The sequence below is a fragment of the Pipistrellus kuhlii genome, unplaced genomic scaffold (genome assembly GCF_014108245.1).
Source record: "Pipistrellus kuhlii isolate mPipKuh1 unplaced genomic scaffold, mPipKuh1.p scaffold_m20_p_25, whole genome shotgun sequence".
NCBI lineage: Eukaryota > Metazoa > Chordata > Mammalia > Chiroptera > Vespertilionidae > Pipistrellus > Pipistrellus kuhlii.
The window spans coordinates 9628867-9645366 of NW_023425524.1; the positions used below are offsets into that span (position 1 = coordinate 9628867).

General features: G+C 40.8%; 1 protein-coding gene across 15 annotated transcripts in view; it reads left to right on the forward strand.

Annotated features, from left to right (window-relative positions):
- Positions 1–16500, forward strand: part of CDC42BPA (CDC42 binding protein kinase alpha) — a 181502-nt gene that overhangs the window by 105459 nt on the left and 59543 nt on the right. For 13 of the 15 annotated variants that reach the window (XM_036453671.2, XM_045587148.1, XM_045587145.1 and 10 more), the window contains 6 exons: positions 954–1076; positions 4798–4931; positions 9837–10079; positions 10332–10442; positions 11415–11662; positions 14950–15055. In XM_036453671.2, the coding sequence (XP_036309564.1) occupies positions 954–1076; positions 4798–4931; positions 9837–10079; positions 10332–10442; positions 11415–11662; positions 14950–15055 (965 nt within the window). The remainder of the gene's footprint in view (positions 1–953; positions 1077–4797; positions 4932–9836; positions 10080–10331; positions 10443–11414; positions 11663–14949; positions 15056–16500) is intronic. The other 2 variants (XM_045587152.1, XM_036453669.2) reach the window with 1 other exon arrangement.

Here is a 16500-nt window from a genome sequence, read left to right on the forward strand (position 1 = left end):
TATTAACACCCCCAGACCTTCCTTCACACACCAGTCTCAGTTTTTCATGTCATCCGACAGAACATTTACCAAATGATGCCACTGTCCTACATACAGCTGGGGCAAAAGTAGGCTTACTGTTGTGAGTACGCGAAACACAGTTTATTCTTATGTTATTATTTCTTAATGTATAATTTTCCATATGGACAAATGTAAACCTACTTTTGCCCCACCCTGTCTCCTGTATAATCCTATATAATAAAAGCCTAATATGCTAAATGTCCAGTTGTCCCATTGCCATTCAACCAATCTAATGATATGTTAAGGCTGCTCAACCGCTTGCTGTGGCATGCACTGACCACCAGGGGGCAGACACTCCAACCGGTAGGTTATCTTGCTGCTGGGATCTGGCCGATCTGGACTGAGCAGAACAGGCAGGACCTGCCCTGGAGCCCTCCCTGGCTGGCTAACCTTCCACATTTCTCCCTGGCCTCAGTCATGCACTGATGGGGTCCCTTGGCCTGGCCTGCGCCCTCTAGCAATCTGGGACCCCTCAAGGGATGTCGGGAAGCCGGTTTCTGCCCAACTGCGGAACAACCTGTTGCAGTGACGTGCACAGAACACCAAGGGGCAGGTGCTCAACACAAGAGCTGCCCCCTGGTGGTCCATACGCTCCCACAGGAAAAGCAACGCTCAGCCAGAAGCCAGGCTCATGGCTGGTGAGCGCAGTGGTGGTGGGAGGAGCGGGCCTAAGCCGTCAATCTAGAAGCCTCTAGTGTTGTATAAAGACAGATACATGGAGTTTTGTGATTTAATTTTAATGTGTTTACTTGCTTGTTTTCAACGGGTAGATGTTTTGACTAGTAGAATTATATAAGGGTTTCTCTAGAAAGAAGTACATATCGCCATTAGTTTTGAAAGTGTAGTGTATGGCCAGCTTTCTTATTTATTATTTTATTCTCTCTTTTTTTAAGAGTCAACACAGACTGTTCAAGCTCTGCAGTATTCAACTGTTGATGGTCCACTAACAGCCAGCAAAGATTTAGAAATAAAAAGTTTAAAAGAAGAAATTGAAAAACTAAGGAAACAAGTAAGAGGTAAATTTCTGTGATTCACTATTAATTAAGTTTAGCAGACTTTTAAAAATATTCTACTTAAACACACAGAACATTTATTGAACATGCATGTATCATGTGTGATATGGTATGGGCTATGTGCCAGTGACGTAGAGGCAAATCAGCACGGTTTCTGCTTCCAGGAGCTCACGTTTTGGTCTGGGAGAAAGATAAACAAATAGTTTCTGCAATAAACACGTAAAGACCATCAGAAAAGCATGCATAAGAGGAGCGCCTCACCCAGATTTAAGTTCACAAAGATGACTTTGGGAAGACCTATTAGTTTGGCATATTTAATTGGAATTTGTCTGGTAAAGTATACATATGAGTAGGCGAAAGAGTGTTAGACATGAGGAAGGACGAACAAGGGAACTGCATGTATGCACGCATTAAGGCATGTGAATTTTTTTTTTGTAACTTATGTTTCAGTGTATTGCTGAGATAGATGAAACTTAATATGGACAATTCTTAATATACCTGTTATATCCATTCATTTATTTATTTTATTCATTTAATAAATACTTATTGAGCACCTACTGTGTAGCAGATGTTGTTTAGGCTCTCGGGATTCTAGAAGGGACAAGAGCTGGATAAGGGTTGCAAGTGCAGGATGAGTTCTAAATTTTAGTAGGCCCAGCTGTAAGCCTCATTGGGAAGGTGACATGTGAACAAAAACTGGAAGATGGGTAGGGCTCAGCCAGCAGTTGTATTGGGAACTTACGTTCCAAGAAGGACCAGCCAGTGCAAGGGCCCTAGCGGCAAAATGAGCCCCTTGAGATGAGTCAAAACACCAAGGACAGCATGGCTGGCGTAGAATGAGCAAGCAGGGAGAAGGCAGGAGCCGAGGCTGGGGAAGTAGAGGGTACAGAGGGCTTTTGCCTGGTCAGCAGCTTCTTACTGAGTGTTTTAAGAGCTTTAGATTTTTTCTGAGGGAGACAACCTTTTCAGGGTTTAGAGTCGTCACATAATCTCATTAAGTGTAGAGACAAAGCAGTGTTTTGTGTTGATAACTATTTCTTCTCCCTGTTCATTATATAATTGTTTTAAATATTTCCTCTTCACATGTATTGGAAGTACATCAGACAACTTTATAATGTTTCCTTCCATCATGAGATATAATTTAGAAAACTCTAGAGAAGAAAAAAACTCAATTGTATTTACCCATATTTTTATATGCCATGTTCTTCCTTCCTTCTTGAAATTGCTGAGTTCCTTGTTTGCTTTCTGTTTAGAGAACTTCGTTCAGCCATTTTTAAAAAAGGTTGGCCTGCTAACAAATTCTTCGTTTTTTCTTCATCTGAGAATGTCTTAAATTCCCCCTCATTCCTAAGATATGTTTTTGCTGAGCATATGATCTAATGTTTCTCTGGATACTTCTTAGGCAAAACCTTTGTGTAAACAAATTGCCCGCTATTAAGGTTTTTATGTCTTTTCTTTCCCTATGGCAACATTTTCTTTTTAATATGTTTATTTTAAAGAAGAAGGGCAAGGGAGAGAGATAGAAAATCATGGATGAGAGAGGTTCATTGATCAGCAGCCTCCTGCATGGCCCTTACTGGGGATCAAGCCTGCAACTTGGGCATGTGCCGGGACTGGGAATAGAAACATGACCGCCTGGTTCATGGGTACTCACTCACTATTGAGCCACTCTGGCCAGGTGGCAACATTCTCCAATATTTTAAAACTCCTAGAAAATTTTAATTTATGATAGTAAAAGTATAATATGCTAATTAGACTGGACGTCCTTCCAGATGCGGCCGCAGTGGGCGGGGGCTGAGCCCCTTGCACGAATTGTGTGCTTTGGGCCTCTAGTATATTTATAATTATTCACAGTTCCACTTTAGTGACTGTTCTCTTCATCATACTCTGACTTTAAGAAGGTAGGACAGAGTTTCCTGGTGCCATATAACGGACACTTAATACATCTTCTTCGAATATCTACAGACAAAAAAGAAATTCATACTCATTTAATATTTTTATATGAGAAAATGAAGAATGGATTTTTTTTTTAATAAAAGCATTTGTGTAACCTGTAATGTGCTTTTAACACCATTCAGTTATTGCCTTGATGGTGGTGGTTTCTGACTCCTTGTACTGTCTCTCCAACCCTAAACTAACTCCCTCTCTCTCTCTCTCTCTTCCCTCCTCTCCCTCTCTCTCTCCTCCTCTCCCCATCTCTCTCCTCTAACTTACATAGGTAAAGGAGAAATACAGTGAATGGATAGGGCCATAATAGATGTCCTATCCACCCTGATTAGAAGGAAATCTCATCTGGGAGGACTTAGGAATTATTTTAGGAGGAAGAACATAACGGAGAAGCTGTGACATTATGCTCTTGCGGACGGAGAGAGGTGCTTTGATTGTCGCACTAATTTCCCTCTGGCTCTCCAGTCTTAGCACCTTTGCAAGTTACAAAATGCAACTTTGCATACATTTTCAAAAATTCTAAAAATAACTACACTATCCATAAAAGTATTTAGACTTTCAAAATACCTCAGATGAATAAGCTTTTAGTAAATCTATAACTTTAGGACGCTAAGCAGTAGTAAGTTACTGGACTTAAGAAATCTTGAACCAGTTAGTGTGTGATACATTTAAGTGACTTTTTTGCTATAGGACTTGTCTATACAAGTGAAATATTTACTCTTTAATTGGACTAAGGTAGTATAAATGCTACTTTATTTACTGAGGGTATAAAACTCAACAATGTACATTATTTGTGTGTTGGTTCTCATACTTTAATTTGCAAACAGGTCACCCAGGAATCCTGGTGAAGTGCAGGTTCTGGCTCAGTAGTTTGTAGTGGGGCCTGAGACTCTGCGTCTCTAACACTCTGTCTGGGCATGACTCTCCGAGTAGCAAGGTTGTAAAGGACAGAAACTATCCTGAGCAGAATTAGCAATGAGTATGTTTTGTTTTTCTGTTTAAATGGCTTCAGTTCTTTAAATAGAAACATTTTATACCAATTCATTAGATATTACTTAAACATTTACTAAATATAATTTTACTTTTTCATAATGAATCTTTCTAACTGGTAATGTTAAACATTATTTAATAATGTTGCTTTCTGACTTGGAGAGGTTGATGCCAGAATTCCAGGGCTCTGGTCTCAGATCTGATGCTCCTTTAGCGATAGGACCCTCAGCGTGTTCTTAACTCCCTGAGCCTCAGTGATTTCATCTGTAAAATGGAGAAATTTAATTTAATTTAAACCTGTTAGAGGTTTAAAATACTGACTTTTAGAAATCAGAGTTTAGTCTTCATTCATCACTAGGGAAACCAGGCTGCATGATCTGGAACCTCAGTATTAGAAGCAGAATCATTCTATAATGATTGACTGACATCAGCACACAAATGCCAACCAACAGTAGAGGACAACGTGTCTGTTTCGTTTGTGTGGCTGGTCTTGTTCAGTCTTGTTCCTCGTCAGCTTTAACTGGCCCTGCAGGCGCTGTTTTATTAGGAGCACGGTCTTGTATCCCTATGACTGTGTGCAGCGTTTGCACATCTTCCCATGGTACCAGCTCCTCGCCATCTTTACGGTGAGAAGCACTTAGCTGTCAGGAGTCACGGTGGATGTGGCGTCAGGAAGCCTAATACCAATTCAAAATATATTATTTTAATTTAGTTGTTTTAAACTTTGGTCTTAGGCATTTGCTTTTATACAAAAAGTAAAACAACAACAACACTGTTTTCTCTTTAGAATCGAGTCACTTGGAACAACAACTTGAAGAAGCTAATTCGGTGAGGCGAGAACTAGACGAAGCTTTTAGACAAATCAAGGCTTATGAGAAACAAGTCAAAACATTACAGCAAGAAAGAGAAGACTTAAATAAGGTAAGAAGTACAGATAGGTTGTTAAAGGCTTTTCTGAATTCTCAGTCTTCTTTAATTTGTATACTGAAAGCACTCATATTGAATTGTACTAATACATAGTAGATGTTATCTGTAAAAAGTTGGTTCAAAATTCAGCAATTATTTTGGTATGTCACTTGATTAATGGCTAGTAATGAAAAACATATTCTTGAGGCTTTAACATTCTTAATCTTTTCTTTTAGAAAGTAACTAATCAACGGATTTGATTAAAGTGAATGTTACTAAAAAATAAATATGAAGAAATAAGAGAATAGTAAAATCAGTATAATGTCTGTGGAAAAATAAAAATATAGGTGCATTTTCATTATGACTTGCTAATACCAACGTTCCTGAAAGATTATAATAGAAAATTTCTTTAATCCTTTAAAAATTTTTAAATGTCAGTTTATCTTTCAAAGTGTAGATAAAACAAATAAAGTTATTTTCATTAGGACTTTGTGTAACACTTAAACAGTATTATAAACATCAACAAAATGTGTTAATAGCCAGCACACTGTAGCAGTCTAATAGGGTAAGCAATATTAAGCTCTCGAGAAAAATACTTTACTTAAACCATGTTCCCTGGGAACTTTGCCTTTCGTTCACTTATTTTTTTAAATATTGGAATTAATACTAGCCAATGCAAAAAAGAAATAAGTGGCTTATGATGTAGTAAAAATCGAATTCAATGATGTAGTATATAATAATTGATTAATAGCTAGTAATGAAAGACTACTCAATTATTGTACATAGTTATCCTATATAATAAAACGGTAATATGCAAATCGACTGAACGGCAGAACAACCAGTCGCTATGACGAGCACTGACCACTAGGGGGGCAGACGCTCAACGCAGGAGCTGCCCCTGGTGGTCAGTGCACTCCCACAGGGGGAGTGCTGCTCAGCTTCTGGCTGATGGCTGCGAGCACAGCAGCGGTGGTGGGAGCCTCTCCCACCTCCATGGCAGCACTAAGGATGTCCGACTGCTGGCTTAGGCCCATTCACTGCGGGAAATGGGCCTACGCTGTCAGTCGGACATCCCCCGAGAGTTCCTGGACTGCAAAAGGGTGCAGGCCAGGCTGAGGAATCTCCCCCCACTTCTCCGTGTCCCTCTTCCCCTGTAATGAATGTCGTGCACCGGCCTCTAGTTATATTAGTTGTCCATATAGGAGGCAACAAATCAGTGTGCCTCACTCTTTCTCTCTCTCCCACCTCCCTCCATCCCTTCGACTCTCTCTTTAAAAAATCAGTAGAAAAAATATCCTAGGGTGAGGATATTTATAATATAAATATAATAATATAAATATATTATATTATATTAACAAATATAGTAATAACTACATGGCTCCCTGTGTGCAGTGTGTTCCTCAGTGCAGTGATTGCTGGGAGGTTAACTCCCTGCACACGTGCAGTCTGTGCTGTAGTTGAAGGTCCCTGGAGGTGAGTCAGAGTTTGTGTGCAGAGGAGAGAAGCACATGCTTCCTGCTTTCCGTCTCCACCACCGCTGAGCCTCTCCTGGAAGCCTCAGGAGAAGGACCCGGGACACTTGGGAATAGAAATCATCGTTCCAGTGGGAGCCATGCCCGAGTCCCCGCTCTGTAAAGAGGGTGGCTCCCTGCTTCAGGCTCTTAACTGGAGTGGAAACGCCTCTGTCGAGCCGTTAAATCCCTCTGGATTTCTCACTATCCAAACTACTCATACATTACTCGGAAAGGCTTGCTTAGGTCCCAAGTTTAAGTCAAATGTTCTTAGAAAGGCTTAACTGTTCAAAAACATAAAAATATTTTCTCTATAGCCCCACAATCTTTTTATCCACAAACATGCTATTATATCTCTCCAGATAATTAAACATTTTTAAAAATGTTTTTCTGTAGATTTTTATAGAGGTCCTGTTTGCTTTTCCTTAAATTTACTATTCTCTGTTTTTTTCACATTTTAGAAATTACATTTCTTACTGATAATGTTCTAGCAATATTGCTTAACTATTATTAATTATAATAACATATTTGAGATTCTTTAAAGTTTTCTGCAAATAATGGCAGTTTGTTTATTCCTTTTTAAAAATTTTATGACCTTTCTTTCCTTGTCTTCCTGTATTAGCTTGGACCTCTAGTACTATGTCAAATAGAAGTGGTGCTAGCAGTCATTCCTGTCTTACTCCTGATTTCAGAGAAAACGATTTAAATATTTCACCACTAATAATAATGTTTTTGTATGTCTTTGTTAAATACGTCTTATCAGGAAAGAAGTTATTTTTTGTTCCTATCTTGCTAACCATTTTCATCAAAAATAAGTATTGATATGCTTGTTCTCCTTTAATAAGTTGGTGTGCTGAATTATACTTATAGACTTTTTCAGTATAAAACCACTTCTTTATATGTGGGTTAAACAGAAATTGCCCATGTATTAGCTCCTAAATAATAATGTGATAATATAGGTGACACATAGCATGTCTTCTAATAGCACTATTTTAAGCGCTTTATATATATTAGATCATTTAGTCTTTGTAAGTACCCTGTGCTTTGGGTGATGATATTATTGTCCTCATTTTATAGATGGTAAGACTGAGCACAGAGAAGTGGATACATTTGTTTAAGATGATAGTAGAGCTAGGAAGTGGTAGAGCTGGAATTTCAACACAACTCTAGTTCTAGAACTTACGTTTTTCACTTTATACATCATTAGAACTGATTTGCTAATGTATTTTTTTCTGATTTTTTAAAATTTGTTTTCATCAGTAAGATTATCTTGTAATTTCTTTCCTTATTTTTCTAGTCTTTCATATATATATATATTTCTGAGAGGAAGGGAGTGGGAAAGATAGAAACATCAATGATGAGAGGGAATCATTTATGAACTTCCTCCTGCACACCCCCTACTAGGGATTGAGCCCACAACCCAGGCATGTGCCCTGACCAGGCATCGTTATGTCCTCCTAGTGTATGGGTCATCTCTCAACCATTGAGCCATATTAGCTGGGCTTTCTCGACTTTTCTTTTTAAATATGTTTTTATTGATTTCAGAGAGGAAGGGAGAGAGAGAGAAACATCAATGGTGAGAGAATCATTGATTGGTTGCCTCCTGCATGCCCCCTACTGGGGATCCAGCCCACATCCCAGGCATTTGCCCTTGACTGGAATTGAACCTGAGATCCTTCAGTCTGCAGGCTAATGCTATCAACTGAGCCAGACCAGCTAGGGCTGGTCTTTTCTTGAAATCAAGATTATACTGGTCTCTTCGAATGAATGAGGTAGCATTGCCTCTTTTTCTCTCTGAAAACATTTGTATAAGAGGAACATTTTGTACCTTTGAAACATTAAAGGAATCAGTTGTAAAACCATGTGAGCTTGGGGATTCTCTTCTGCTGGATGGATGGGAGAAAGTTTATTGATTCAGTTACTTTAATTGTTATAGGACTATTCAGGATTTTATTTCTTTTTGAAACCACTAATGATAAATTATAATTTAGGTAGGCATTTGTCCAGTTAATAAGGTAATAAAGTTTTTCATTGTGTTCTTTTATTATCTTTTTTATATCTCCTAGATTTGTAGTTATAACCTCTCTTAATTTTTTTTTGGGGGGGGGGTGAATTTAATCTTATTCCCTTATTTGATCTCATGAGATATTTTTCTGTTCATTTGTTTTTTAAAGAACCAACTTTTGGTTTTGTTGATCTTCATTATTCTTACATTTGTTTTTTCTTTAATTTATGCCCCTTCTCATATTTGGAGAAAATGTGTTATTTTTTCTTTAATGTGGAATTTCATTGCATTTCAAGCATCTTTTTAGTTTCAATATAAGTGTTTCAGGCTTATAACTTTTCTATTTTTACTGCCTCTTCAAGTTTTAGTATGTACTAAATATTTTTTTACTCTAGATAATTTAGTGCTTTTATGGTTTTTCTTTTTGACCAATTAATTGTTTTGAAATTCGGCCTTTAAACTTTTTTTTATCCTCACCCAAGGATATGTTTATTGATTTGAGAGAGAAAGAGAGGGAGAGACCAGAAAGATCAATTTGAGAGAGAAACATTGATTGGTTGCCTCCCAGGTGCACCCTGACAAAGGATTGAATCTGCAACCTTCCGGTGTAAGGGACGATGCTCCGACCAATTGAGCCACCCAGCCAGGCTAGGCTTTTTAATTTTTTATTTCTATTGTAATGGTAATGTTATTAAAAGAACTTAATCTGTATGATATCTGTTCTTTTGAATCTGCTGAGACTTGCTGTATGGTCTAGGGCCACATGTGTCAAACACAAGGCCCGCGGGCCAAATCCGTCCCGCCAGGCCTTGCAATGTGGCCCGCACCGCGCTGTCATCACTGCACTCCGCTGCGTTTCCATCACAATGACAGTTTATGACTGTTCAGTAAACCATTCGGCCCGCGATTTAGGCTGGATTTTAGATTTTGGCCCCTTCTCTGATTGAGTTCGACACCCCTAGTCTAGGCTGTTCCATTTCTAAATACTCAGTATTAGCTGAAGGTGAATGTGTGTTCCCCAGTAGTGGGTGCAAGCTTCTGTATATGAAGATTGTTAATTGAGCTTTCAAGTCTTTTTTATGTGCACAGATATCCATTAAATATCTCAACATTTTTATTTTGACCATTGCATCTTAAATTCCTACGCTCTTTATTTATTTGTAGAAACCAGGGTATTAGAAGGTTAAATCTGCTGTTCCTTTGCAGTTAGCATTTTAGCATAAAGAACTGAAAATATGAACAGAGTGCTATGCTCTGAATATCTAATCAGAAGTAGTTCGTTTCATTTTATCCTAAGGTGAATAATTTTGGCTCCTCTTGATTTCATTATAGCATGACATGATGGCCAAATTTGGTTCATAGGTTGCAGAATTGGTAACTTATATTCTTTTTACAAAACTGTAGGAACTAGTCCAGGCTAGTGAGCGATTAAAAAACCAGTCCAAAGAGCTGAAAGACGCACACTGCCAGCGGAAACTGGCCATGCAGGAGTTCATGGAGATCAATGAGCGGCTCACAGAATTGCACACCCAAAAGCAGAAACTTGCTCGCCACGTCCGAGATAAGGAAGAAGAGGTGGACCTGGTGATGCAAAAAGTTGAAAGCTTAAGGCAAGAACTGCGCAGAACAGAGAGAGCCAAGAAAGAGGTCAGTAGTCAGGCAAGGTCTGTAGTGTCCACGCGGTAGTGCTTAAAGCTGCTTTTTCAGACGAGTGACATGATATCTACTTCATTCTTGAACTGTTCAAAGAGGTTAATTTTGTAGTTTGGTAATATTATTTAATATGAATTTCAGCATTTGACTTATCTTCCTGTTGCAAGGTAAATTACCAGGGGGAAAACCATTTCCTTGGGCATACAGTTAAAACCATGACTCTGCTTTTCTCATTGTGTGTTAAAGCTGGAAGTTCACACAGAAGCTGTAGCTGCCGAAGCATCTAAGGACAGGAAGCTGCGTGAACAGAGCGAGCACTACTCCAAGCAGCTGGAAAACGAGCTGGAGGGCCTGAAGGTAGCGTTTGCGTTTTCATGGGTGGAGCTGTCTGCTCCTCCGCAGGCTTCAGAGGCAGGTTCCTTACCTGCTCTCTTCGGAGTGCAGCAAACATAGCTCTCCTTCCGACCTCGTGGTCTTAATTCCCGCTTTGCCATAGGAAGCTGGTAACGACTTCCTAACCACGGAGGAAGGAAGTGCGGACTGTGTATAGTGGGGAGGAACATCTGCCAGGAGAGAGTTAGATATTTATGCAGGGCTGCTCCCCCGACAGGGCCCATTGGTCATTGGCATGGGGGCGTGGCTAGTGAGGTACCTGGTGTGGCTCCAGGAAGCCTTGCAGACACTCTGTCAGCTGAGATGGACCATCCTGGGCTGGGCTAGCACATCTCCTTTCACAGAGGACATTTCAACCGCATTTCTAAAACGGTGGCTTTCAGGCAAATGTCTCCTTAATACACAACCTGCAGCAGAGACCTTCATTTTTCCTAGAGAGACTATGAAAACATTAGGTTAGACTTTGTCACTTCTCCCCGGAGACTAAAAGTCCCCTCTTTTTGTACACTAACTCTACCATCCCCTCTCCTGATTTAATCTTTTAAAAACACAAACGTATTTATTACCTTTCATTGGATCCACTTCAGAAACCAGATGCAGGTAGATTTTTTTTCTTATTCCATAACCAACAATATTGTGTATAAAACTAAAACTTTAAGTGTAAAACAAATAATTATGTAAGTACCAGCAGAAAATACAGATTTGCAATCTTGTTGTGACGAAGACTGTAAGATACACAATAATAAAGGAATGTACAAAAAAAATATTGTAACATGTGGCAGACAAGAGAGATTAATAGCCTTTAATAAAGAATTATTTTTATGTGATAATATAAAAATACTATTAAAGCTATATGAATAGTCTTTTTTAGAATAGAAAGAAGTTATTTAATACTTTATTCTTACATATGAACTAATCTTTTTTTTTTTTTTATAGCAAAAACAGATTAGTTACTCACCAGGAGTGTATAGCATAGAACATCAGCAAGAGATAACTAAACTAAAGACAGATTTGGAAAAGAAAAGTATCTTTTATGAAGAAGAATTATCCAAAAGAGAAGGAATACATGCAAATGAAATTAAAAATCTAAAGAAAGAACTGCATGACTCAGAAGGCCAGCAACTTGCTCTGAACAAAGAAATTATGATTTTGAAAGACAAATTGGAAAAAAACAGGAGAGAAAGGTAAGAATCAAGTTACTCACTCCTCTAATAAATATTTATTGAATGCCTGGCATGTGCCAGGCCCTGGAGCTCTGCAGGCAGTAAGCATGTTCCATGCTTGAGAATGATAGAGGACCACAGCCAAGACTAGTGAATAGAAAACACAGTACAACCCAATAGGGAAGCAAGTGGGGTGTGTGAGAGCACCCCCATAGAAGAACCCAGAGATGGCTTCAGTGCATCTAAGTTTTTTGGACAAAATGATTTCTAGGTTAAGACCAAAGAAATCTATGGCTGTAGAAGTGTCCAAACAGAGGCAGCAGACTGCTGCCATCTAGAGGAGAAGGGGAGCATGGCACATTCAGAAAGGAAAGGTGTTCATGACAAGACAGGGGAAGTGAGGGGAGGGGTGAGAAATGCTGCTGGGAAGGAAAACAGGCAAGCTCATGAAGGCGTGTAAGGTGCTTGGACTTTAGTCAAAGGCCAGGCCAGTTACGTGATTGTTAGTATATTTTTAAGAGATCGCTCTCGCACCGTGTGGAGAATGGGTTGGAGGAGCAGATGACAGATAGGAGCCTCGCTGTGAGACACGAGGCTGCTGGACCTTAGGCAGGTACGTGGAGATGGAGAGAAGTAGACAGAACTTAGAGGACATCATGACCAGAGGTGAGAAATGAAGAACAGGAGGCTTAATCAGTGGAATTCTGGTGTCTGTCTAGATTTTAGGCAACAAAGTGTAGTTATTATCATTCTCAATTTATATCAGAAGCCTACGTTTATTCAGTTTGGTGCATTCATTCAATAGGAGTGTTTTAGAACCTGCTATGTGCAGAGGCACTGGGAACACAGCAGTGAACAGGCAGAAAATTCTCTGTCCTTATGGAGCGTTCCTTTCGTTACGGGGAAAGACCCTAGCATTAAGTAGCATACCAAACAGAATCAATGAGAAATACCAGGAACAAAAAATAAAGCAGAGGATGCTATGAACCATTAAGGGGAAGAATTTAATTATATAAATACATGAGAGGCCCGGTACACAAAATCGTGCACGGGTGGGGTCACTAGGCCCCGCCTCCCCACCCATCCCCCTCCTTCTTCCCTTGCCAATGGTGTCTGCCCCCACCCACCCCTGGTTCCCTGTCCCAGCCTCGGGCCCGGCCCCATTCAGGTGATTGGGACCTGCCGGCCAGGGGGGAAGAGGAAGAGGGACCCAGGAACCCAAGAGATTGGCACTGGCCCTGAGGAGGGAGCCAGCCCTCGGCTCCCTGGGAAAAGGATTGTGTCTGGAGCTGCCCCTCCCTACCCCCCACCTCTGGTTCCCCGTCCCAGCCCAATTGGGCTGATCGGGACCTGTCTGTCTGCTGGGAGGAGGACCAGGAAGTTGGCCACCAGGCCCCATCAGCGATCCAGTTTGGGGTGTATTGTCAGGAGCTTATTCTATTTTATTTATTTATTTTTAAATATATTTTATTGATTTTGTACAGAGAGGAAGGGAGAGATAGAGAGTTAGAAACATCGATGAGAGAGAGTCATCGATCAGCTGCCTCTTGCACACCCCCTACTGGGGATATGCCCACAACCAAGGCACATGCCCTTGACCGGAATCGAATCCAGGACCCTTCAGTCCCCAAGCCGACGCTCTATCCATTGAGCCAAGCCGGTCCCGGCGTCAGGAGCTCATTTTAAACAAGTTATATTTGAGATGCATATTAGACATCCGGGCAGAGATGTGCAGTCGGCCGTTGTGTAGAGCATCCTGACTTTCTACACATTACAAATTTCCAGGCAAATCTGGTGTCCTGGAAGCCATGTGATGAAAACCTATCAAATCTGTTTGCATGTCACATGAGGTGAAGTTTATATCAAATAAAATGAGGTCCACGTAATGGCAATGTTCCTATCAGTCACCAATGACAATATGAAGGTCATTGGTGACTGATAGGAACATTGTCAGTGGAACAGTGAGGGCCAGAACCCTACAGTGGGAGCCAAAGACTAGAAGGAGAGCATTTGGAGACAGAGAGTGTGGACACCACTGTTATCACTCGGAGTCTTTTATGTTGAAAGCAAGCAGTGCAGTGAGGTAGCCGCTGGAGGAGAAATTTCTCTCAAAAGAAGTTACTTTGATTTTTGTTTTTAGGTGGGAGAAATCACACCATATTTATAATCTGAAATAAATTAGTAGAGGACAGAGGAAGAGTATTTGAGCAGGGAGATAGTGAGTGGGGTCGGCCTCAGCCATGCTCTCAGCTGTGGGAAGAGGAGAGAAAGGCGTGTGCTGGGCACAGAGGAAGGCAGGCGGTAGGAACGGGTCACGTGCCGAGCTCTCGAGTTGGGCATATTGAACATGAGCGCCTGGGAGGCATCTTTGTGGAGGTGGCAAGTCAGAGGCTTTGAAGCCCAGAAGGGCTTCCGATGTGAGGTCAGAGTTTGCCAGCAGATCAGAGAAGGGAAGCCGGGCAGTGGTGGATGAGCGTGCAGAGAGGAGGGAGCACCTGACAGGATACCGGGAGCACTGCAGCTGAGGCAGGTGCCAGGCATTTCGGACAGGCAGCTGGAAACCAGAGCGAGGCGTCACTGAAGCCACGGAAGCCAGCGCTTCAAGAAAATTAGACAGCACTGAGGTGGCCAGGAGGCTGGATAGGGTGGACTAGGTGGCGTGTTGAGGAGCACTTCTTTGGAGGGGTGCAGCAGGAGCCAGGTCTGGTGTGGTGAGGGGCAGATAGGCGAGAGAAAGTGGATGCAGCCAACTCTCTCAGGGCGGTTAGCAGGGCGGGGAGACCAGGAGAGTGGAAAGTGAAGTGGATCGTGGAGCTTCGGGGAGCTTGTTTGTTGTCTTTTCATGTGGAGGAGACTTAAGTTTGCTTCATGCTAGTAGAAAAACGATCAGAACTGTGATTGCTTCTAAGGAAATCATTTCTACCCACAGAACTATAATTTAAAGTAAACTTTATAATATTAAATTTGAGTATGTGTATATGTATATATGTGTATGTAGGTAGGCACTTAGATTAAGCAGGAGAGAAGAAAGGAAGTGAACACAATCCAGGAGTCTACTAATCACAGATCTCTTCCTCAATTTTCAATTGAAAAACAAAGTAAATGCTATTAAGCAGACAAATCTATTTATTATTTAAAAGGAAGTGATTGTGATTTTTAACTTTAAGGGGAAAGATTGGGATTTGGAATAGTCAAGATCTAAGTGACCTTCCAGGATGAAACATATGGTACAATAGCTCATCTGGGGCACCATAATTTGACCTTTAATTCTATTTCTTTTTTTTCTTTTATGTTTTGAATTGTGTTAGTCAAAGTGAAAGGGAAGAATTTGAAAATGAGTTCAAACAACAGTATGAACGAGAAAAGGTGTTATTAACTGAAGAAAATAAAAAACTGACAAGTGAACTTGATAAGGTGAGTGATTCGATCTCATTTACATTCATTGAGCACATTTACATTGTCAGCGCCATCATAGAAACTGTGGGTAAATTATGTATTTGGTGTACTTTTTTTTTTTTCCTATTCCTCCTCATACACAAGGGTTGCTTATTTTCTCATTGTACCAATCTGTACAAGATTCTTCTAGAGCACATGTGTCAAACACAAGGCCCGCGGGCCAAATCCGTCCCGCCAGGCCTTGCAATGTGGCCCGCACCGCGCTGTCATCACTGCACTCCGCTGCATTTCCATCACAATGACAGTTTATGACTGTTCAGTAAACCATTCGGCCCGCGATTTAGGCTGGATTTTAGATTTTGGCCCCTTCTCTGATTGAGTTCGACACCCCTATTCTAGAGAGAGGACATCTCATGCTTTGTCTCATTTATGTTTTTGTTTGTTTTAATATTTTTATTGATTTCAGAGAGGAAGGGAAAGGGAGAGAGAGAGAAACATCAATGATGAGAGTCATTGATTAGCTGCTTCCCGCATGCCCCACACTGGGGATCAAGCCCACAACCCGGGCATGTGCTCTGACAGGGAATCGAATTGTGACCGCCTGGTCCAATCACTGAAACATGCCAATCAGCCCCATTTATGTTTTTGAGCCTCTATTCCTTACTGCACTTCCCATCTATCTCTTTTCTTATTCTTTACCTAATATTCATCACTGACGTCTGTCATGGTTAAGTTAAGGCTGGCCTGTCATAAGAGCAGGAACAATTGGGTCAAACTAGAGAAGTTTTGACAACTATAATATACTAGAGGCCCAGTGCACGAATTTGTGCATGAGTGGGGTCTCTCAGCCTGGCCTGCGATCGGGTCCAATCGAGGCTGCCTCGCTCAGTCCTGTTCGGGCTAATCGGGGCCCAGCCAGCCAGAGGGAGGGAACATGGAAAGTTGGCCAGCTGCAGGAAGTTGGCTGTGGGAGTGCACTGACCATCAGGGGGCAGCTCCTGCGTTAAGTGTCTGCCTCCTGATGGTCAGTGCATGTCATAGCGACTGGTCGTTCGGTCACCAGTTGTAGCAGTCACTTAGGCTTTTATATATATAGATTTATGATGGAGGATTGACAATAGCTAGAAATAATAGTTGGCCTGTAAAAATCTAAAGAAACCCAACTCTGCCTAAACTCTGTACCTTGAACAAAGAACCAGAACCATAGGTTAAGCTTATAAGTAGCCAGGTCAATGAACAGAATTTCAAATGTTTGAAGGAATGTTTCCCCATTTAGTGTATCTGATATTTGAAATGGCCATCATTTTGCATTTCTGTGACAGCAGCTCTTAACAGTCATAAAAATCCTAATATTGATCTTTAATGCCTTTACTTACATTTAAATAGGGTTTGGATAATTGTGCTTTATGGTGATTTTCCTCCAATAAAAGTATCATGTTCAATTATTAGTGATTCCAATAAAA